We start from the raw sequence: 24321 nt of genomic DNA, 5'->3' as shown, positions 1-24321 counted from the left end.
CTAAAATTAAGATGTCTTCAATGCAAAATGCTATGAACTTTTTAAAACGTCGATTTTCTGACACTAATTTTAACTCGAATCTTCCGAACGGATATCTGGAAAGCGACGATGACGTCAGTGTTACGTCATCAGTTTCCCGAGGCACACCGCAAAAGCAACAAATTGCACAACCTGGGATTAATCAACAAAATAAGACAAATGTTAACCCAGCACAGTCAGGTATGAGACACCAGATCGTTCATTTACTTATTAATATTATTGTATATATACATATAAACCATCTATTATACGATTAACAATGCCTACATAATGTACAAGGTGTATAGGGATTATTCCTTTTTCCTCCAACTAAATGCAAATACGTTTTTAATGGTAAGCGTGTTTTAAGGACTGTTTGTTTTGTCGCTTTGTCCTGTCTTTTCGTTTTATTTATTTTTTAATCTTCGCTACCGCAATCGAAGACACAAATAAGTTTATATTATTATTATTATATAGTTGGTTGGGGGAAGATGGGACATCTTTGCATTCTGGTTTCTCGTCCTATTTGGTAGTAAGCAAAGAACATTCAAAGATTTATAAAACCATGTCCTCACGACTCCTATATATAGACCGTAATTGTTAAGTGTTTAAAACACGATTAGGAAATTTGGATATTATGTGATAAAGGTAACCTGTCTTTCCCCACTCTACTATATATAGAAGTTATCAAGATGAGATACAAGTAACTACAATGCATTATACTCAAGGGGCTATGATTCGTACGAAATGTTAAGCATGGTTAGGTTAAACGAAAAGGCTTGTAATTTCTCAATTACCCATACGGTAGTTTGAAGGCAGTTATTAATAATTCATAAAATTCTGGAACTCGAGATAATATTCCTGTCTGCGTCGGTATGTCTCAGTTCTATAATTAATTGACAGAGTTATATGAATCTATTAAGTTTTAATTAGCTACGGGCCAATGCGCACCGTTTAATGTGATGATTTTAGGCGGTACACCGTTTAATGTGATGATTTTAGGCGGTATAGTCAGCCATACAGGCAAAACCACCACCCACAAAAGTTACATCCGTGCGGGTAACTTGTAAGTGGACACGAGATGTATGAAACAATACACCCATATATTATAACGACTGTTGTTATTTGCCAAGCGAGCTTGAAGCAAGTTACATTCATTAATTCATTCATTTTTAGGTCAAGTCAGCAGCACTGGCGGGTTCTTTGCGTCACTTGCATCAGGAAATCCACTGGCAGTTTTAAAAGTTGATGGTAATGAACAGATAAAGACTGTTCTTGTGGTCGATGAACAACATACGGATTGGTAATTTTTTATGTTTTAAGTTGTGCTGATTTAAACTTCGCTGTTCCCACTCATTTCGCGCATATACTGTAACAGTTACATTAATGTCCATCCACACAATACTAAATTATCTTTACGCTATACTTACCCATACTTCACTGTTTTGACACTCCACTTTAAATGTTTGTAATTGAAACAGGTTTTTACATGCAGAAGCAGATTTTTTCATTAAAACAGATTTTTACAGATTTTACATTTAACATCAAATTTATGTATGAGAAATACAGCCTGAGAAATATTTTCTGTTTTTTTAATTTATGTTAATATTTGTTTTATCCTTTCAAACAGGTCCAAATATTTGAAAGGCAGGAAGATTCATAATGATTATACTGTTCGTGTGGAACAAGTAAGAAGCCGCATGCTTTATTTTAATCTATTCTAATTTTTAATGCTGGTATCCATCACAGTAATGGTATATATAGGCACCTGGGATTTATGATCGAGCTACAGTTGTATATAACTCCGTAAATATTCTTTGTTTACTACCGAATGGGACGAGAAAAATGGTGAATGTCCTATCTTACCCCCAACCTACTATATATACAGTAGGGTGGGGGGAGATGGGACACCTTTTTATACCATTTTCTCGTCCCATTTGGTAGTAAACAAAAAACATTCAAAGAATTTTAAAACTGTAACTTTACGACTTCCATAGACCGTTGTTAATTGTTTAAAACGCAATCAGGATATTTGGATATTACGAGCTAAAGGTGTCCCACCTTCACCCACAGTACTATTTCATGTATTTTGGAAGCATCATGCCAATTTCTCCTTGCATTGATCTTAAAATGGATTTATATGCATGCATGGTCTGGTTTATTCGGAACAACATTTATTCGAATGCGGTATCTCAAAGCTTCCATTCGGGTTAACAAATAGACGGAAGAGTTACCGCGAATTAATTGAAACAAATTTGTGCTCTAATTGGAAAAATGTCAAATGGGACGAATTTAAACACTTGACATTTGTTGGTTAGAAATAAAATAAAATTATAAAATCGGAAAAATACCTAATTGGGCGGCGGTTTTTGTTTGTTTCAGTGGGTGTAAACGACCGTGTTTATTCGTTTCTACTTTTTCTCTTCGAGTCAAAACCCTTTAAATATACCTAGACACTTTATAAGAATAAGATTTAATGTTATGTTGTTATTTTCTTTGCAGGCAGAATTCAGTGAATTGAGTTTATCAAGTCACAGCGTAAATGGTGTAACTGTCGATATCAACTGTTACAGGAACGGCAACAAAGTGGTTAGGTAATATTTTTACTTAATTAAAGGTATTGACCAGTTATTGCTAAACAGATATAGTACGGTAGGAAAAGATGGATACCGTTTGTACATAATATACCATTTTCCAAGCTACATTTTTAACGACTGGCCATGCTTTTTCAATACCAAATGCGAACAGCAAAATGAAATAAAATTATAGCCACCTTACCGCAACCTATATTGTGTTACATGAAACACACATTATAATAAAAGGTTAATGTTCACAATACTTCCACATGCCGCTAGGTGTATATGAACTAACCTGCGTAATGTTTAATACTACACCTATGTTATAACTCTTAGCTCTCCAGCCAAAAATGTCTTTTATCTCCAGCCAAATGTCTAAAAACTCTTAGCTCTCCAGCCAAAAATATATAAAGTCACGTTGAATATCAACGTGACTTTATATACAATACCTTTTGTAAATAAGAGCATTTAGTATAAAATATTTCAACATTTATTGTCCCATCGTGAAATGTTTCGTTAATAATAACGTCTCTATACAATTTTGGTGAATATTCTATATATATAGTAGGGTGGGGGAAGATGGGACACCTTTAGCACATAATATCTAAATATCCTGATCGTGTTTTAAACAATTACTAACGGTCAATAGGAGTCATTTCTTGAAAGTTCTTTGTTTACTACTAAACGGGGCGAGAAAATAGAGGTAAAAGGTGTCCCATCTTCCCTACCCTACTGTATACATTCAGTATAACATATGTAACGTTCCCTTCCCTTCAATAGATCATTCAAACCTGATTTTCTGCTTGTCCGTCAAACTCCCAGATCGATGGCCCAGGGGGAAGATTTTAGAAACCTTGTAATTGGACTTAAATACGGTGGAATTCCTTCCGTGAATTCTCTGCATTCTCAGTTTAACTTTATGGACAAACCGTGGACGGTAAGAAAAAATTTTCAAAAGTCACATGATTTTTTTGTGATTATGGTTTGGTTAAGTTGTATGATAAAGAAATACGCACTTGAACCATTTTACCGCAGCATAATATATACACGGATTCGCAAAAATGTTTAAACGTATATATATTTTTGTTTGAACTGTATTGATTCTAATTTGTGACGCTTTTCGCACAACCAATCGGTAATTTTTGAAGTTCATATGAAATTTTCGATTTCCGTTTTAACCGAAATTCTTTAAAAAAAATCGAAGAAAAAATCCACTATCATTGTAGTTTATCAGTTATAGCGGAAAACCCTTACTGACAGGTAGGCTATTTTAAGATGCCCCTAATTTTCATTCTCTTTTATTGTCAAGTTTGAAAGTAAACACAGTGTATAACCGAATCGTTACGACTCTAAAATAACGTTAGCTGTTAAAACTAGGTTCATTTTGCCCCACATTACATGAAAAGTTTTAGAATACCATACGCAACACCTGATATAAACATATGTATAGGTATAGTAGGGTGGGGAAAGATGGGACACCTTTGGCAGATAATATTAACATATCCCGATCGTGTTTTAAACAATTATACCAACGGTCTATAAAAGTTGTAAGAATACGGTTTTATAAATATTGAATGTTCTTTGTTTAAACTACTAAATAGGACGAGAAAACAGAATGAAAAGGTGTCCCATCTTTCCTCACCCTAATATACCCAATTTACATCATTCTTAAATTTAACAAATAGGCCTAAATGCTTTTTTTTAATAATATCGATTAACTTATCAGTACTGTAATAATGATTACAACAGCAATTCAAAATACTTAATTTGCATATTGTTCTAAAATCATCTTAAACGAAATCGATTCGTATTAAATGAATGACGTCATATTTGTCACCCATGCAAGACGTTTGCATTTATTTGTGTCATTTAAAACGGAAACTACTGTATTGCAATTACATTTCAGAACTAAAAAATGCAGGTTTTATTTCTATATTTAATTCAAAATTCAAATATGCCGGTATGCATTACATTCAGCAGGCAAATAAAAGAAGGAGTAAAATTAGGCCTTCTTTAAAATCGATTTTCTTTTGTTTTTTTAGTAATGCCTTTTATTCAAGGAGACAAAGACGCAAAACCAAAATCGATACTTGAAAGATTTAAAATTATTTTTGTTTTAGTTCTCTCAGCTGATACGAATCCAAAAGCGATTGGGTCCAGAGAAATTCCCTCTTGTGGAACAGACGTACTACCCATCACACAAGCAAATGGTAAGCGCTTACATGGCCCACTCAGAAGTAGATATCGTATGTGTATTTTATATAAATGACTGGTTATAATGAGTATACTGTTACTTCTGCTACCAGGCATAGTATAAATAATATATTAGTGGCTCATCTGGTATAAAAACGTAGTGTATTTCCAACGTTTCGTCTGCCATGCGGCGAGACTTCATCAGGGAAACCGAAATGAAAATGAAGTCTCGTTGAAGTCTCGCAGTTACCTAATAAAGTCTCGTATATGGCAGATAAAACGTTGGATATACACTACGTATTTATACCAGATGAGCCACTAATGTATTATTTGTTTATAATGAGATCACGATTCAAAGTTTTCAAATTATTAAAAAAAAGCTGTATTCAAAAATTGTTTAATATTTTGCTGTCTGTATTTAGTGCATATTTATTATTGGTGTATATAGCTCCTACCAAATAAACTGTTTGGAAACTTTTTGTTATAAACTATAATAGTAAATGGGAAGGGGCCGAAACACGTTTAACAATAAAATTTCTAAATATCCTGATCGTGTTTTAAACAGTTAACAATGGTCTATGGGAGTCGTGATGATGCGGTTTTATAATTCTCGTATCGTCTTTGTTTACTAAGTCTTTAAATGTTCTTTTTTTAATACCGAATGGGACAAGAAAAGAGAATGAAAAGGTATCCCATCTTCCCCCCACCCTACTTAACGGATAAGATCCATACATACAACGTTTAACTCGCTGACTACATGCAAGACATTGCTAGAACCAAATGCTTTTATTTTTGTAGATAAGTACCTCTATGCGCCGTCTTATATCTATAATTCATTACCTCAATCTTATTCCACGAGAAATTGTTTACGTTACGATTACCATATTTTATTTATGTTACTGGAACTGAGATCTATGACGTTTATTATGATATTGAAGATCAGTGTCATTATTACTTCATATCAAGTTCTGTGATGTCACAAATGCGCGTTGTACATTTTTCGATTGGCAGTTGTTTTAAAGCTTTATACAAACGCGAAAAAAGTTCAAAATATTTAAGTTATATGGACGTTTTCACATATTGTTTTTGATAGGCACGGATTTAATGTAATGTATAGGCACCTGTGAATCGAATATACCCAAATATATGTTGAAAAATATCCACAAAATAAAACTAAGAAAATATTGCAGGTTAAAAAAATGTCAATTTTGATACTATATACGCCAATTACACCTGTCAATTAATATTTTTATTTTATCAATAACTATCTAGCTGTCCAAATTTTGAACGTCAGATTTCATTTACACAAATATATTATGATTTAGATGCAGTTTCATATAATGTTTAGAAATGTATATATAGTAGGGCGGGAAAGATGGGACACCTTTTCAATCTATTTTCTTTTCTCATTTGGTGGTAAACAAAGAACATTCAATGAATAATACAACTATATCCTCGCGACTCTCATAGACCGTTGTTAATTGTTTTAAACACGGTCAGGATATTTAGATGTTATGTGCTAAAGGTGTGCCATCTTGCCCCACTCTACTATAGTTTAGGACAAAGAGATTAAAAACATTCTATTTGGTACATATATACTATTGCCATGTTACTAAAGCGTTAGTGCACACTTAAATGTGTTTATGTAACGTAATCTATACTCGACACTTCAGCATAAAATTCTATTTTTGCCCCTTCGTTCTGAGATTGTAGATTTATTATATCGACAGTAACAATACTATGTGTAATGCATTATAGATGTTACTGCTATACATAGATTTTTCAATCCTTTTAAAAAAAAGGCGCCTCTTATAAAATAAGCGACTTTAATCCGACAGATACGTATCGGGATTTGGGTAATATTGGCAATGTTTATATGAGTATAATAATATTTATAGATCTCATCCGGCTATGCTGTAAATATTTGTTATTTTGTGTACAATAATCTACACGGGTGACTATACATATATTCATTGTTTTCTGCACCCTTGCCGCTTTTAGGCCACAAATTATAAGGTAGATTCGCAAGCGGTTGCCATACTTGATGTAAGCTTACTGCTAGCTGGCGTGTGTAAGCCAATAAATGGATTAATCCGCAGTTTTATGCGACTTCGGTATAAGTTGCACGAAAACAATCGACTTTCTTGTATTAGAGTAAAGCAAAATGAGACAGGTTGTCATTCTATTTTTTCGTCCTATTTGGTAGTAAACAAAGAATACTTACCCAATTACATAACCAGTCCGCGACTCTAAAATAGCGTTGTTATAAAAGTTCAAAATACAATCAGGAAATAGGGGATTTTGGTGCTAACAGTATTCCATCTTATTCCACAGTACTATACCATGGTTACGTGCCTATATATCCACACACTGCTGTTTATCTATAGCCAGCGTCCCGCACGCAAAATCCGGTTGCAAAAAATGCAGTCCAAACATATAAATAATTCATTGCCGTCCCAGGGCCTTGGTATGCCTTAGTTTACAGAATGAATCCTCACGCTTAGAATATCGTGTTAAATATACAACAATAAACGTGGTATAGGGGTTACTTGCTGTAGTAGGGTGGCCAGACGAGACACGAAAAACACGTAAAAGCTAATAGTCCTGATTAAGTTTTAAACAATCTATGATCTATGGGTGTCGTGAGGATACGGTTTTATTATTCTTTTAGTTCACTTTGTTCACTACCAAATGGAACGAAATAATAGAGCAAAAAAGTTTCACATATTCCTTCATTCCACTTCGTAACCTCATTAATTTGCTTTTAAAATATTTAATAACACGACGAGTCGATATAGTCTGCTGTATACAAATACGGAAGTACTAACATAGATTAATGTTTAACCTTTTTATGTCGTTCAAGGTAAAGGTTTATAGACTTAATATTTGCGGAGGTGTTGTAACATTAGTTGTTGCATGGTTATATTATACCCATATATGTAATGCTGGTAAGGAAATTTTAACGATTCTCGATTATAAGCACCGGAATATGCGTTTCTTCTAATATGATTTTGCCGATGCCACATGTAATATATAACACATTATACAAAAATCTGTGGAGTAAGACTCCGTTATCATTAACTGTTTAAGATGTGTATATGGGACATGAATGGTCTTACCCTTTTAATACGTAGAATAAGTTTGCTCACTATAATCCTTTCTCACGATCTCGACATTTATAAGTATGCTTCACCGTGTTAATTGACCGTGTATATCAGCTGCCTGCTGTCAGCATGCGTTTTGATACAGCGACGAGCGACTTGTTTAATTTGCATTAGATTGTTCTTATTTAAACAAAAATTGGAAAGTTTTAAACAAATAGAGTATAAAAGGTTAGGGTAAGATGCAACATATTTTTTGACTCTCTTGCCATTTGGTAGTAAACCACGGCCTACTAGAGATACGGCCTGATAATTCACATTTTTACGTTATCTCTAGTAGGCCGTGAGTAAACACATTTAAAAAGTTATAAAACCGGAGGCCGTGGTTTTAAAGTCTTTTAGTTGTTAATGTCCAAAACACAATTGAGATACATGAGCAAACGGTATCCCATTTATCCAGAAGTACCATATTGAAAATAATTCATCCCGGAATTGCTTGTCGATTTATTAAATATAACGCAACGAAATAATATTGGTTTACGACCAGCGTATATGAAAGAATAATAACATCTTGGTTTATAATTAATATTCAGAAAAAAAGCCATGTCAATGTTTTTTTTTTTCTTTTTTCAAATTCGATGCGTTAAAAATTAAGGTGCGTTTTTTTATACGTAATCTTAGATACGTATAAAGAAAAAGTAAAAAACGTACAAGGTTCTGGCAAAAATAATATCAACAGCGAAGTTATACAGAAAAAAGCTAAAATAGGATCGATAATTAGCATAGGTATTTACAGAACTAACGCTTGTTGCTTTGGTGAGAATACGGGCATATTTTTGCGCAAAAAAACGCGAAGTGTTTTGCAAAAATATTAAATTGAAAGCCAGTTAGGGCATGGAATGAGCGATTAGGGCAGAGAATGATGTGCGTTCCTCCCGTCTTGGTGGTTATGTCGTCTTCTTCTATGCTTCTTACTTTGCTTTTTAATTGCCCCAACGTTCCAGTTGCAGTCTCCCCGTCTGTCAGCAACACACATGACATTCTCTCTGTAAAACCCAACTCCGTACGCCCTTTCCATTTCCCCAGTCCATGTACACTCTTTACGGCTCTGTCAAATTGTAATTGTATTGATTATTCTGTCGTCTTACATTTGCATTCAGTCGGGTTCGACACAAAAATATTTTCCACCCAAACGACAGCTGTCAAAGTAACATGTTTGTCCCAGAAACTAAACAAGACACAACTGACCGCATTGACTTATAATGTAAAATGTGCCAACTCTGGCCTAAAGACTTATAATGTAAAATGTGCCAACTCTGGCCTAAAAGTGCCTCGCCCTGGGACCTCACCTATATAAAGGATATTTATAATGTAACATTCAAACCTAAGGGCACTTAGTAATAATATAAACTTATCTTACCTTTGGAAGGCAGTCTTCCCATGGACACGAAGTAACTTTACAGCCAACTTCACAAGAACTTGTCGCAAGTTTCATGTTTTTCTTAATATTTCTTCGTTCGATTCTTGGCAATGTCTTCCAAGGGATCACGCGGTCGCACAAGCTTACTGTTAATCGTCCGTTTGAAACAGTTCCTTGAAAAACAGCGCGTTTAATTGAAATACATACCTTGCTTGGCAGAAATTGAAACTGATGTTAACTGCGCAATAAGTTAATTGGCTATCGTTCTTCTGTTTCAATTAATTTACGTTCATTGCAACTGCATTTATTTTTGCACTTCAAAGGACTGTACGCCGTACATTTGTAGGGTTAAGTGTAGGTCTGGCTGTACGTCGGGGTTTTACCAGCCACACAATTGGCTAGGCTGTCCGTGTGTAATGACGCATTACATGTTTCGATGATTGATATGCGTACAGCAACAGTCTCGGTTTGTAAACTGTTGTTGTACGCACAATAGTCTTGAAGCTAGTTCAACAATTTACTTTCTGTACAATTTGAAACACACGTAATATGGTAATTCAGTAACTGTACTTACCGATAATCAAATACGTTTTGCGATTAGCTAACTTCACCCCACAGAGAGCTTCGTCCATAGCTGAATATAAGTACAACTTCTCTTTGTCAGTTCCAGCCTTGAAGCCCTTGAAAATCTAGACCCAAATGAGAATAAAAGTCATAATTGATCGAATTAAAATTATAACTGTAAAAGTGTCTCGACATTAATATATAGTTTTGTGACGTTTTTCAATGTTGTAAATGTATTATTTCAGAAACGGAACCCTAACGTTATATATGTGTCTAAAATATGCAGACTGTACCGGAAAATACGAACAAAATAATTTCTAATTATTAGTGTTCTGTATTGTAATATAGCCCTTTGTTGGATTACAAAAACAAACTATTTCATTCACGTTATCGTCAAAACGTAATTATTAGTCTTCAAGCAGGAATTCGGAAATTACAGCTTACACAATGAAATGGAATTACCATATTGAAACTAGTCTAATACTTTGCGACATATTTTACAAAGTTTATAGAACCGACTATTTTATGGTTTTTAGTGCATATACGTTAAACTTGGCATACGTTAAGTTTTTGCAAATTCACATTAAGATGTACCTTGTGTATTTTAATTCTGTAACGCCGATGTTCTAGCCCGGTTTTACTCTCATCCCGTATAATAACTTCACGTGTAGGGGGTGTAGGAACCATTAGATTTGATTCTACAAATTATAAAGTAAGATATTGTAAGTTGGGGTAAGATGATGCATGTTTTATTTAACCTCCTATTTTGTAGTAAACAAAGAATATTCCCAGGATTATATAACCGTATTTTAACGACTGTTAAGTCGTTGATAATTGTTAAAATTGATTAGGAAATGTGGGACATTATATGCTAAAGGTATTTATCTTACCCTACATTACAATTTTGTTTAGGAGTTTACTGTTCAGTAGATAAAATAGAAAATGTGACCGCTCACCTTTGTCGCTTATTTCATTCTCTTCCAAACGGGTTCGGGTAACAGAAATAAGGTTGTCGGGATTTGAAGAGCGTTTCCCCCGCCCTCCGTTTTTTTCTCGTACGATGTTCTGACTTTGAACTCGAACTAAAGCAACTGTAAACAATATGTAAATTTTATAGAAACAATCTTAACAGTTTATGGCGCTTTGAAAAATCCTTGTTTGTAGTTGTGCTGTCATGATCTTAAAAAGTTTTACCAAAAATAAAATTTAATTATGTTTGTATACGCTGTGTAGCGTGTAGAACGTAATATACGCTCGTAAATTTTAAAGACTGTTTTCTCTGTAGATTGGAAATCACTGTATTTTATGACTTATTATTTTTCAACGGCACTTTTGAACTGTTTTCATAGCGTCTGTTTATAAAATAAGCTTTTTTAGTAATTGATTTAATATAAAATGAAAAGTATTTTTATAAGTATGCAAAAAAAATAAAGTAGTTTTATGGTGTCGCTGGGAGCTTCCGTTTCGTATAGTTTGTACTAAAGAAACGAGAATCGTTTTATATTTCCAACTGTGTCAGCACCATGTGCTTAGCACAGTTAGATTCTCTTATCACAAAGTCGGTCAATTTAAGATCAAACAAACTTCAAGGGTTTGAGCTCATTTGAAACACATATTCAAACAGTTTTTAACCTTCAAAGGCCGAGTCGGTCGCCTTTTAAACTGTTTTTTAAGCTGTGAATAATGGACCGTGGAAATTTCAGCAACCATAGCTGGAAAATTTATACGGGCAGCGATAATGTAAATAGAGAACCTGCGCCGCGAATTCAAATACGATGATGCCGTTTTAAGTCGACTGTTTATTGCTGTTAGTGTTAATACGTTTTAAATTAAACCTTACCGTATGAGTTTTCTCGGCATATTATTTCTTGCGGGTGAGTTACCATGCATGAGCATCCATCGCTCTCCGACGCAAATTGAATCAGTTGAATTGATAAAAGCAGCAAACACATTTGCAGAAGCTTTTCCATGACTGTAGTTAACTGATAAACAACTGCCGTTTCTTGTTTACATATACAGTACTACTTTACGTTTACTCGTTAAAACACATCTGGCTATTCGGCTCCATGCACGCTGGCTTTATAGGCGAGCTGTCTGCTGAAAAACAAACTTGCGAAAAAAAGAGAAATGAGAGTCTGGGTGATTTACTCGTAACTACTCAAGCTGTCACCGTTGTGTGTTGGAATAATCCTTCAGTTACCCTCTTGCTTTAACCTAAGTATTGTGTTCATAACAAACAATACAACTGCAGCATGAGCAGTCTAAGCATATACAAACAGGATTTAAATAGTTGTGTTTTGAGGCCTAAGACGGACGGGATACACGGTTAGGTGCTTCATTTAGCAGTGTTCACGAGTAGAATTTGACTAGGCTTAGCAGTGTTTCCCAAAAATAACTGATCGATTGTTTGGTGTAGTTTTTTCAAAAATGGGGTAAAACTGGAAAATGTTAAAAATTTCTATGAAATTCTAAATATATAGTAGGGTGGGGGAAGATGGGACACCTTTAGCACATATTATCCAAATATCCTAATCGTCTTTTAATTAATTAACAACGGTCTTTGAAAGTCGTTGTGATATAGTTTTATAATTCTTTGAATGTTCTTTGTTTACTACTCAATGTGACGAGAAATAAGAGTTAGGAGGTATCCCATCTCCCCCCTACTGTATCCCATTCATTAAACACTGTTTCTTTAGTGTGGTAAAATATAATCTGAAAGCCCAAAGATTCAGGTGCACTTTTTACTTCGGGGTAAACAAAAATGTTAACGCTTATGTGGTGCTTACTGCTTAGCGTTGGCGCTAATCTGTAATGAATATAATCAACTTACCGCAAGTTTGATCCTCAAGTTTAGTGAACATTGCGTAGGCTATACGTCGATTCATCATTGTATTCGTAAGTTCAAGTTATCAAAGGCACGGCCTACTAGAGATTTATAGAGATATCTCTAATAGGCCATGCCAAATCGTATTCTCCTAAACGGTTGTCTGGTATTATGGTTTTATTGCTTCCGACAAATTTCTTCATATAGAGAATACGTCACACAAGTTACCCTTTACTTTATCAAAGTAAAGTTTAAAAACTACGCCTTGTCTGTGGCGAAACACCCCCCATGACGTCATATACTAAATTTTGAGAATTCGCTTGTACAAAAACCCGACCACCCGAGAGATATAAGCAATCAATCAAACGTCGCAAAACGTTTTTCAAAGTATCGTAGGGTCAAGGGGTCACTAGCCCGTTATTTCGTAACCGATAGATCGTTTTGCGTCAAAACATAATTTTTCACGATGTTTTTGTGTGATAGTATGGTTTACACACTGTCTGTATTTGGGGCAACGTTATAGGGTACACAGAAGCTGGTAAGATAGCTTTAGCAATTGCAAATAAACGTTAAAATTTCCTCCGAATAGCGTACTACAATACAAACAGCAATATTTTTGATCTCTGTTAATTTTTTTTTATTTATTTATTCTTTAAAACCAAGTATTCGATACGAAGTCTTAGCAAGCGTGGATAAGCACATTTTTGTTAGGATTTTATGTCTTTTGTTTATATACGCCATAAGCCATATAGAAATAGCTATATTCTGTAAACTAAAACGGCTTAATTTGCATTAATCTTTAGGCATACACGACTTACAAGTAACAAAATATAAACTTTGTTTTTAATGTGATTTAGTTTTTGTTTTAAAACTTGTTGACTAAACCGCTTGCGAGTTATTTGGCAAAGCCGATTTCAGGGACTTTTACTACGTCATACCTACGTCATAAGTTTAAAGCGCGTTCAAACGTTCCTACTTTCTCCTAAGCCTTTTATTAATTATTTAAGGGACCCACGTTTTGTTTGTTTTACATAGTTTAGCCAATGGTTTTTTTATCAAGTATAAAACAGGCATTGGACTCTCTGTAATACGTTTTATTTTTCTAACAAAATCCCTGACAGCATTAAAAATAAAGCTCAAAACTCTCTGTCCAGCTTAATTATTCTAGTGTTAACAAAAATTCTAATGAATACAACTTTTTCCCCTTTTCTAATTATTAAAAAGTGGTAGAGCAACTTAACCAAAACAGTAACGGTATGGCATTTATAACTGGTACTAGTTTAGATTTAAGACGCTCTTGTGTGAACTCGTTAAGCAATTAGGCCTGCAATCTGCGTATGAATATAGACTGTGGTTGCCTACCGAGTTGCAGTAATTGATTACTGAGTAACATATCCGTCACTCTGGACTTTACCACAATACACAAGGGATAAGAGAAAGTGCGTAATTCAACTATTTTAATTCCAATTCGTTGTTGTCTGATTTGTTGTGTTGCTGCATCAATCGGACGATTATTAGAAAACAAACAAATTAGACGCCAAAATCGATTGGATTGATTCTAACTGTGTAACGAAACAGTGATTACATTTGTAGCTGGTAGAAATTGTTTTCTGGTAGTTTCTCCTATATGCTGTCCCTCCTTGTTACGTCATAATCGAAAAGAATATGTGACGTAACAATACTGTAGTACATGTATCCGGATGATAACTGTACTTGTTAACAAGAGTGATTACGTTAAATTTCAATGCGTTAAATTACGTCAGTGATATTTTTCGCTACTTTAGTGACGTATTGTTATTATTACGTCAAAGAATAAAAGGTGCGGCGAGTCACTTTCTTTTAAGTGCTTTTCTTAACCCGCTAGTGTCATTTATTCAGTAACATTATCAATATGTTATTATATCATAGCACATGGCTCTGTTAGCTACGAAAAGAGTTGTCTTAAATTACGCATACGTCAAACTATACCTTGCCACCTTTTAATCTTTAACGTAAGTGCGGAAAATTTGGAAGAAAATTGCTTTTTGTAATTCAAGAGTTACAATTGTGAAAGGTCACACAAAATGTTTTCCTGTCTGTTTTTCACTATGTCCGTCTCGTTTTATAGACTATATACATATATCCCCGTATATTCTGTGCATAAAAAGCATATAGACGATGTCTGGTTATTTTTAATAGTGGATATTGCTGCTGTATTGCAATTTCTTAAATTGTACTTATCGATTCGGATACTAAAACAAAGATTAAATTAAATAAAACAATAAAGAAATGACATTAGCAACAAAACGTAATCAAGAACACGCACTTGAGCGAATACTTTTAGAGAAAAAGTGGTAAAAGCGTGGCTGCCAAACCGACTAAAGCTATATTGTTTGATCCAAAAAAATCCCAAAAAAGCGTCAAAATAGTTATTCCATTTACGTTAGCACATATCGCATTTCGTCAATCTGACAGCAATTAAATTGGTAATGCGTCACCGGCACAACATAACGGGCAAATTTACCCGCTTTAACGGCTAATAAAATAGACCGTTTTATCGATTCAGCATATTTATACCTACGCCATTTAAAATACTGATCAAATATTTTAACTAAAAGATGTTTACGAATGTAAGCTTTTTAAGTTACATCATAAACGTATTAACGACCGGTGCTACTATAGCAACCGCTGAAACAAACAAACTGTTTTGATCGAAAAACTGTTTGAAAACATTATACTACTGCCTGGCAAGATAAGAGCACCTCAATCTCGTATTTTCTGATCGTGTTTTGATCAATTAACAACGCTCTTTTAGAGTCGCGGGGCTACAGGTATATAACTCTGTGAATATTTCTTGTTTACTATTACCAAATGGAACGGGAAAACTGCTGAAAAATACAACATGTATTATTTTACCCTACTGTACTGTATACCTTAACCTCAAAATTAGAGAATAAAGAAAAAATTGTACAGTTTTTACATCTTTTATTGGAGAAAAATTTGTACATGTGTAACATGAATGTCTTGTACGGTGCTCGATATTTCAGTTATACAGCAAAGCGATGTGTTGGAATTGATGTTATAGTTAACGGTTTGAAGATGTGTACATATAATACGATGTGTAGTTTTGTATATACAACGTTCTAATGTATAAAGCAAGCTCGTGGCATATAGTAATGCGTGTAAAACACTGGTATTCTTATTAGGAGAATCTATGGTAGTAAAAATTCCGGGTTGTAGGCGGCTGCAAGTAGTTAATAGTCTTTTCTCCTAAATTTTGCTATCATGGCGAATCGACTGCGCCTTCCTCGTCCAAGTCGTCGGGCCTCATGTTAGGGTGAAGAGCGTTGAACCAGTCGCATTTTCCCGACTTTTTTCGGACACAGGCAAACTCGTTGGCTTTTCTATGTCGCAGAGTGTATATATTCCGCCAGTTGCATTCGCCGGCAACTTTCGACTGTAAAGAACAGTATGCTGTCAGTTTTGCTGATTAGTCGTATACAAGGTATATAGGGTGGGAAATATGGGACACCTTTTTTTCTATTTTTCGTCCCATTTAGTAGTAAATAAAGAACATTTAAAGAATTAAAATAACACATTCCACGACTTTCATAGACCGTTGTTAATTGTTTAAAACACGAAAGGGACATTTAAATATTATGTGCTAAACGTGTCCCGTCTTCAACCACTGTACATTACGAAGCAATAGCCTTAATAACATACCATTTCTGGGCACGGCTCGTTGTTGCATATATTCACACGGCAGTCTCTGCAAGCTTTTGTGAACCTGTGTTTGATTGTACTTGTAAGGTGGCGTAACTCAACACGTTTCAACGTTGAGGCGTCGATCTTGTAATTACAGTAGCTAACGTGAAGTCTCCCATCTCTTATGCTTCCTACAATATTAGTAAGGTTATAGTAGGGTGAGGTAAGATGGTACATGTTTTTATTTTTCTCGTCAATTAAATAACCATAGCCCCGCGAAAAGATCGTTGTTAATTGTTTAAATCACGATACGGAAATGTGGACTTTCGGCGCTAACGGTATCCAATTTTACCCTACAATGTTATATTCAGGAGAATTAAAACGAACGTACCCATTATAACGTAAGGTGTTTTTAAATTCAAATGCATCCTGCAGAGGGAGCTAGACGGCGGTGTGTAAAGATACATTGTATCGTTGCTGACGTCACCTTTAAATACCTGCACAATATTTAAATAAATAGTAACTTATGGCCAATAATGTATGGACAAAAGTAATGTATGGACACATAGCAAGCAGAAACAGAATGACAAAAACGCATACAAAAGCATAGACTATACAGGGACACGTATCTGGTGCTAAATACGTAACAGACAAAATTCAAGTCCAACAAATTGTATATATATATATATATATATATGTATGTATATATAGTAGGATGGGGGAAGTTATGACACCCTTTCATTCTATTTTCTCGTACATTTTAGTAGTGAACAAAGGACATTCAAGGAATTATAAAACCTTGTCCTCGTGACATTTATAGACTGTTGTTAATTGTTTAAAATACAATCAGGATATTTATATATTTTCTGCTAAAGGTGTCCCAATTTCCCCCGCCCAACTATAGGCCTATATTATGCCTAAATAAAATGTATAGTCTTTTATTCATTTAAAATTCTTTATTGGACTTGTCTGTTTTGGAATTTGTAGCAGCGGATTCAAATTGTATTTTATTACACAAGATTCGACCAACTTTATATCACCGGGGTTATGTTCACGCGGAAGAGTGCAGTTACTGCAAAGGCATTAACTGCTGCTGTGTGTATTTTAAGGTTAGAAAGAAAATGTTAGAAAAGTCAGAAAAGCTTACCTTCATAATGCGTATTTTATATTGAGTGTGCATTCTAACACGTATTGTAAAGTCGTTTGGGTTGAGACGAACCGATGGTATTTCATTAGACGGCCGAATCAAACCTGTTCAAAAATATTAATATAATAACTTTATTCGTGTCTTCGATAACGGTAGCAAAGATTTAGAAACGTTTAAACGAAAAGACAGGATATAGTGACAAAACAACAGTTGTTAAAACACGCTTGCAGTTAAAACATGTTTACATTTAAGTTGAAAGAAAATAGGGGTGGTAGCAACACAAAAATATTAATATTTGTCAGAATTAATTCTTAAAGGTTTATTAAAAATAGTTTACCAGGTGGTGCATTTCTGCGGATAATATTTCTCTTGTTTCGGCTTGAAAGTTGATCTATAAAGCAATAAAGTTAGGCATGGGAAACTAAATTGCAAAATATTGACCTTGTTACATTAAAACTCATTTTGCATTAAAAATGAGACTAAAATTGCGAAGTATTACGCTTGTTATGTTATAACTCATTTTGCATAAAAAATTGGACATGAGAACAACAATTGCGAAATATTGCGCTTGTTATGTTATATATAACTCACTTTGAGACGCTGAACCAGGGGCCGCATCCTGCGCCACCAGTCCCAGTGGCTTGCCTCTAATTCCCTGCAAAAGTAATTTCGTGACAAAATAAGTTTAAGCGATCGATCGTTTGGCTGCTTAAATTCAATTGGCTGCCCCGGACACGAACTAATAGAACAGGTCTAATTAGAAATCGATTGACATGTTTCGCTCTGATCAAATTTGAAATTAACGTTTTCATAAACTGACTATAAATTGGGCCAGGGATCGGAATCGAAATTTCAATTTGACTGTTATTTTTTAATAATTGTCTTCGATTGCCTTGAATGGAATTAAAAGAGTAATACATTGGAGTGAGCTAAGATGGGAAATGTTTTTATTCTCCTTTCCCGTCCCATTTGATATGGATATATATATATAATATTTACTGAATTATACAACCGACCCGCGACTCTAAAGAGTATTGCTTATTGTGTAAAACACGATCGGAAAATCGGGAATTGGGTTCTAACGGTACCACATCTCACCCCAAAGTAGTATAGCACAGTATTGGCTGTTAAAATGTATGTAAGGTATTGGGCTTTTTTCTTCATACTTCAAAAATAGCATTAAAACCACACTTACAACAAAAAACCGTTTGCTTCCTGGCATTGCACCATCTGGTCCAAGATGCCTATACGCGTATCTTGGCACACGAATTGAGGCTGCAGATTCAGCACCATTGACGTCATCGGGGCTAACTAAAACCTCCTCCCCGTCTTGTGTGACGTCATCAACAACCACCAACTCCGGCACAACCGGTTGAGGCACTTCGGCGCCACCTGATGGCTGTGTTTCGATTGGTCCGACGATCGGCACACGTTGCTAAATAAGTAAAACAATCGAAATATAGTAGGGTGGGGTAAGATGGCACATATTTATGTTGTATTTTCTCATCCCATTTGGCAGTAAACAAAGAATATTTACAAAATTGTATAACCGTAGCGAAGCTACTCAAAACAGCGTTCTAAAACAGCTTTAAAGTTGGGTATTAAAAATTAGATTATACAGTTAAGATGTTTATTTACCAGTTCTATATTAAAATAGATTATACAACTATACATTGGCAAGCAAAAAAGTAAAAAAAGCAACAAAAAACGAAAATGTTAAACGTATACCAACCTCACTGCTTGTACTTATATGAGGCCAAACGATTTCTCTTCCCGTTCCTGGATCTTCTGAAGCTTCTTCCTTCACTGCAGGTTGATCCGAAGCCACCTCTGAGATATCGGTGATGACTACTTCATCTTCTTCCGGGAGTCCTTCTGTCTGATTTCCTCTCGGCTGTTCTCCTCCCACCTCCTCTACAATTGGATTTTCCGCTTCTCCTCCCACTTCATCTGCAGTTGGTTCTTCCACTTCTCCTCCCTGCTCCTCCGGGACTTCTCCTTGTACAGGAGCAGGGGCTGCAGTCTCCGGCGGGTATGTCGTCGTTGGAACTTCTTCAAAATCTTCCGGTAATAAAGTGACATCTTTCTCCGGAAGTTCTTCCTTTTCAGGCTCTATATCAATAATTGTTCCATCTTCTTCAATTATGACATCTTTCTTGCTCATTATCAAAACTTTAACAACTGCAACAGAATTAAATTATGAAAAAACGTAACGAAATTTCAGAATATTACCGAGAACTTATTTGAATAAAGCGACGGTGACCCTGTGGCCATTAATGCGCAGTTAAACCATGTGCATTTACACAATTCACAATTCAAATGTGCTTCAAAATTAATACGACAATTATTAGGTATAGTAAATCGACATTTACCCTAAAACAAGGGGGCTAAACATGCCGTGATAATCTGAAAAATCTATGTTAGTGCATCATTTATTGACAAGGTAAATATGTGCATGCGTGACTTACCATAGTCTGATTTGCAGAACAAGTGTTGTGGATGTTCAGGACTACATGAACATGCCTCAGTTAAACGCAGGGTTGCAAGAATAGCGACCAAGGCAACGAATAGAATCACACACACTTTCATGTCTACAACACCTATTAATAGTAGGGACACATGCCGAATGAAAGTTTGCAATCAAGCTGTATACTACAGTGTTGCTACAAAACTGTCCTCAAAACTTTCCGATTAAGCTGCTTATGTTTCGCTAACACTGGAGAAACTTGTAAAACTGAAGCTTGTTATCAAGCCAAAAACTGCAATGTCTCTCAAAACTTTCCCAACACGTCAATAGCCTGTCTGCAAACAAAGGCGACTGCTGACGCTGCTTTAACGATTGGAAAACACCTTGCACAAAATGACACAGTGGCAGGCGCAGTATCGTTTAAGACCTTTTATCGCTGTTGTACTGGCTCGAACAGTTCACTGAAGTGAGACCGTTCGCTGCGCTTGTGCAAACTTCTTTTGCAAATGCTCTAAAGTTCAATGCGAGCGCTGGACCCTACAGTATACCGTACGGGACGTAAACAGTTCTTTGATAAACTTTCTTTTATATAACTTGCAATCTATTCTACAAGTTCAAACATATCTTAACGTACAAAAACAAAAATAGAAGCTGATCCCGATTTATAAGAACTGCCTTCTTTCCTTTCATGTTTGTATTCATTGAATTTCCCACGGCCGGATACGCTGCCGCGACTTTACGTTGTATCTAAAGAATTCCCATGCACTTCCTCCAATTTAAAGGTCTTATCTTTTAATAGAGTTCTTCTCAATACCCTACACAAGTTTTGCACTCGCTACTGTATTTTGCTTCGCTGTGAATGAGAGCAAAATCATATGATTCACGATGGTCAATTACCGGCAGGAGAACGGCACTGCGACGTCACGGCACCTTTTTAGCGTGTCGCAGTTGCGCTCCTTAATTGACGCAATATAATGTGCTGTCGACGCTACTGTAGTTGTATATGACGTAAAGAGCGTCAATTCCTCCCACAGGCCATGTATGGGGAATTTTCTAAAGTTATGTAGGGCTGTATACTTAACATTGAACTATACATATAATACACAGTAGGCGTTTGTTGTTGAGTTAGATTGCTTCGCGTAGCGGAAACCTGGATAACATGTTGTGGGCGGATTCCAACAGACGAGTGATTATTGGTACAAGTTCTACCGTCGCGTTACCGTGAGTATAGTGGGCTGGCCGTCTGGAAACCTTCAAAAACAAGTACTAAACCGAATGTTTCTGTGATATATCGTTCAACACGCCTTTAATTTTCTATCCCCCGCGAGTAAATAGACTCCATGGAAAAATTCTCCATTCCTGCTTTAAATTGACTTAATCATAACAGCGGGTGGCATCACTCCGTGCATGGCCCGCATGAAACCTCATGTGGAGTTCTAGACAAAATTCCAACTCCTAAACCTAGGGTGGGCGACAAAACGTCTAATGGTGACGCGAATCACATTCTACTAAACAGGAAAAAAAGGAAACTAGATTTTTTTATGAGTGGTTATTACTCATTTCTTCGTGGGCGACAAATTCTTATCAAAAGCTTTTATTTACTAAGGAGCGCTCCCTTAACGCAAGGCCAATGACTTATGGTTCAAACAAATAATAATATTTGCTGAAAGAGATTATATTGATTACAAATAATACATCTATATCTGCACTTAGATGACAAACAAAAAACACGCGTTTTTCTGTAGTGAAGTTGATTTTTTTATCCACACTTTAATATTTACGAAAATATTCTTGCAATCAGAAAAACAAAAATTCTGTTATTTCCACAAAAACATTCTCTGTGAGGGGTTTTGTTGTTTTTGGTTTTATTAAAGAATAAACTTATTTATCTTCGTAAACAACGGCAGCCGTTATAGCACGGATGCCCTGACCTCGTGCCCGCTTATACGAGTTACCATAACTTTATAGGCAATAAATTTTGACTGCAATTTTATTGTCGTGTATTCTTTATTGTGACATGTGCAAAGTATAACAATCTTCAAGCATTAATCATAATTATTAATTACAGCTGACGTCATCACACTTTCCAGTGGTTCTCAAAATCGGTCATGCGCATCGAGGCATGGCAAAGTTTAAAGTCGAAAATCATTACGAGTTTCAAGACGTAGTAAGCGTGGCCGCTCTTACCAATGCATACGTGGTGTCCGAAACCTTCATTGATTCTGCATACGATATAAGAGTACAGAAGATCGGTGGAAATTATAAGTCATATATGTAAGCATTAAAACCATTGAATCATGCTACAAACTAAATGTAATTTTTTATCTTCGTGTGGCGGGAAAACGCCCGTCATTGTAACACGGGTGTTCTTCACGCACCTCGTGCCCGCTTACCAGTGTGTAAAAATGTGTAATTTTGTAGGAGATTATAACACCACACCAAGTTAAATGGCGAACAGACTGGTTGTATTCTGAACCCAAATAATCCATAATTTAATTGAAAGTAACTACCATTGTGTATTTTATCTTGACAATTAGAACGTCAGCGGGTGACTATATATTAGAGGAGAGTCATCTTTAGCACATATTATCGAAATATCCTGATCTTGTTTTACACAATTAACAACGGTCTCTGGGAAGCGTGAGAAAATAGAATGAAATGTGTCCCATGTTTCCCCATCTTACTATATATAAAATTTGTGTAAAAAAATACAAAAAAGTACTAAAATATGCTTTTCTGTAGTCGAACGTCAATATCAAAGAACTGGAAAGCGAACACGGGTTCTGCCATGTTAGAAGAAACTCCAGTAACAGAACGACACAAGTTATGGGTGGATGCTTGCAGTGAAATGTTCGGAGGTCTTGATATAGTGGCGGTAAAAGCTGTGCATGGGAAAGACGGAAGAGATTATATTATTGAGGTGACAGATTTTATTATTGGCAATTTATGAAAAAAATGAATGCGCATTTATTCAATTTTAAATTTTTGACTTTATCTTGAACTGTTACCCGTATGTATTGTAAATAACCCCCTATATATCTGGTATCAAAATGAAGAAGCATTTTGATATCAGATCCATATAGGGGGGTTATTCACAATTGTAATTGTAATCAATTTAGTGACTGCCCACTGATCCAGCGCTTAAAAACGATTTTCGTAACGAAATAACAGTTTAACTACTATACGTCCTGCGAAAAGGTCGAACGAATAGTGTACAATGATAAATAAATGTACACTATTCGCTGACTCAAATTTTGTCTGTTTTGAGTAACACCAAATCCTAAAAAAGCACTGTCAAATACCAGTTAATTTTATCCCCTAACAAGCTAAACAGACCAAAATACTGATTCTTTCAAACATGGTGGTAAAATGATGCAATGACTGTTGTGTTTTCCAGGTTGTGGATTGTTCGATGCCATTGATCGGTGAGAGACAGGAAGAAGACCGTAGGATGATCAGTGATCTTGTGATGCAGAGGATGACTGCTTGTACAAGACCCCGCCCAGACCACACCCCTTCAACTGCAGCGTCGGTATATGGAAGAAGTTACTCGAGCCAAAATACGAGGTGAATAAGTTAAACTGGTTGCAGTATAATGTGTACATACTTGGCCGTAGCCATATATCTACATATATGTTATAGCAGGCCTTATGTATAATTTATTAGGCCATAGTACATATAGATGTTTATCTTAGCGAGGCAGGGCAACAACACTCGTGTATTACACAGGTGTTCTGCTTCACACATCTTGCGCCCGCTTACGAGTTACCACGTTTTTAACTTCGTAGGTGATTGTTTTACCATGCTGGCCCGTTTTAACAACATTTTGATTTGATAACGTCGTTTCGTTTTACAAGCGATAATTATTTATTTATTTTATTATATAGTCGAGAAATGACGCCGCAAAGAAACGTACAAGTACCACAGAACCGTCCGAACCATGCCATTCCATCTTGTCCACCATCGGCGCCACTGAGCAGTCATAGCTCTGAGCCACCATCGCCTACCGCCACCCGGCGAAGCAACAGCGTCAGTGAACCGTCGTCACCAGGAGGAGACCGAGAGCGAATTAGGTCTACGACTGTTAGCGAAGACGAAGAGAGCAAAGCGGAAAAGATCCGAAGCCTGCGTCAGTCATTTGCAAATTTATTTTCTGATTAAGACAGTTTTATAAAGTAAATATTATTGTATCAGTTTTATAACGTAAAAAATCGACACCAGCTTTTTAAAGCGTGTACGACAAAACACATATGCTTGCAATAGCGCGAATATTGTGCAATAATATTGCTGGTGGATGCGGATTCTTTGCTTGCAGAAGCAGTTTTAA

General features: G+C 35.7%; 3 protein-coding genes across 3 annotated transcripts; 1 reads left to right on the top strand and 2 right to left on the bottom strand.

The window, feature by feature from the left end:
- Positions 1 to 24266, top strand: syn (synapsin). Its single transcript, NM_001168351.1, is given in 10 exon segments — positions 1 to 219; positions 1195 to 1321; positions 1649 to 1706; positions 2521 to 2612; positions 3375 to 3531; positions 4715 to 4804; positions 22063 to 22268; positions 22737 to 22914; positions 23392 to 23561; positions 23882 to 24266. Coding segments are annotated over 10 exon segments (1560 nt in total). The 5' UTR covers positions 1 to 11; the 3' UTR covers positions 24156 to 24266.
- Positions 8369 to 11939, bottom strand: LOC100181086 (metalloproteinase inhibitor 3-like). Its single transcript, XM_002131437.5, has 6 exons — positions 11713 to 11939; positions 10829 to 10963; positions 10467 to 10570; positions 9883 to 9997; positions 9309 to 9481; positions 8369 to 8996 (listed from the first exon to the last, which is right to left on the bottom strand). Exons 1-6 carry the CDS (start codon positions 11840 to 11842, stop codon positions 8796 to 8798), a joined length of 858 nt encoding a protein of 285 aa, XP_002131473.1. The 5' UTR covers positions 11843 to 11939; the 3' UTR covers positions 8369 to 8795.
- Positions 15644 to 20187, bottom strand: LOC100185810. The gene is made up of 9 exons (XM_002131387.5): positions 19996 to 20187; positions 19260 to 19708; positions 18723 to 18962; positions 18119 to 18182; positions 17865 to 17918; positions 17528 to 17631; positions 16772 to 16877; positions 16399 to 16571; positions 15644 to 16132 (listed from the first exon to the last, which is right to left on the bottom strand). Exons 1-9 carry the CDS (start codon positions 20114 to 20116, stop codon positions 15959 to 15961), a joined length of 1485 nt encoding a protein of 494 aa, XP_002131423.1. The 5' UTR covers positions 20117 to 20187; the 3' UTR covers positions 15644 to 15958.
- Positions 24267 to 24321: the final 55 nt, after the last annotated feature.

Source organism: Ciona intestinalis, chromosome 5, assembly GCF_000224145.3.
Source record: "Ciona intestinalis chromosome 5, KH, whole genome shotgun sequence".
NCBI lineage: Eukaryota > Metazoa > Chordata > Ascidiacea > Phlebobranchia > Cionidae > Ciona > Ciona intestinalis.
This window is presented reverse-complemented; position numbering and strand designations above follow the sequence as displayed.

What these genes read in the sequence shown, in the direction of transcription:
- LOC100181086 (XM_002131437.5), bottom strand. Translation starts at nt 11,842, where the DNA reads ATGGAAAAGCTTCTGCAAATGTGTTTGCTGCTTTTATCAATTCAACTG. An exon ending in ACAGAATTAAAATACACAAG is followed by an intron (nt 9,998 to 10,466) that starts GTACATCTTAAT and finishes ATTTGGGTCTAG; the next exon opens with ATTTTCAAGGGCTTCAAGGC. An exon ending in CAAAACGTATTTGATTATCG is followed by an intron (nt 9,482 to 9,882) that starts GTAAGTACAGTT and finishes CTGTTTTTCAAG; the next exon opens with GAACTGTTTCAAACGGACGA.
- LOC100185810 (XM_002131387.5), bottom strand. Translation starts at nt 20,116, where the DNA reads ATGAAAGTGTGTGTGATTCTATTCGTTGCCTTGGTCGCTATTCTTGCA. An exon ending in GTTCTGCAAATCAGACTATG is followed by an intron (nt 19,709 to 19,995) that starts GTAAGTCACGCA and finishes ATTCTGTTGCAG; the next exon opens with TTGTTAAAGTTTTGATAATG. An exon ending in ATAAAATACGCATTATGAAG is followed by an intron (nt 16,878 to 17,527) that starts GTAAGCTTTTCT and finishes AATATTGTGCAG; the next exon opens with GTATTTAAAGGTGACGTCAG.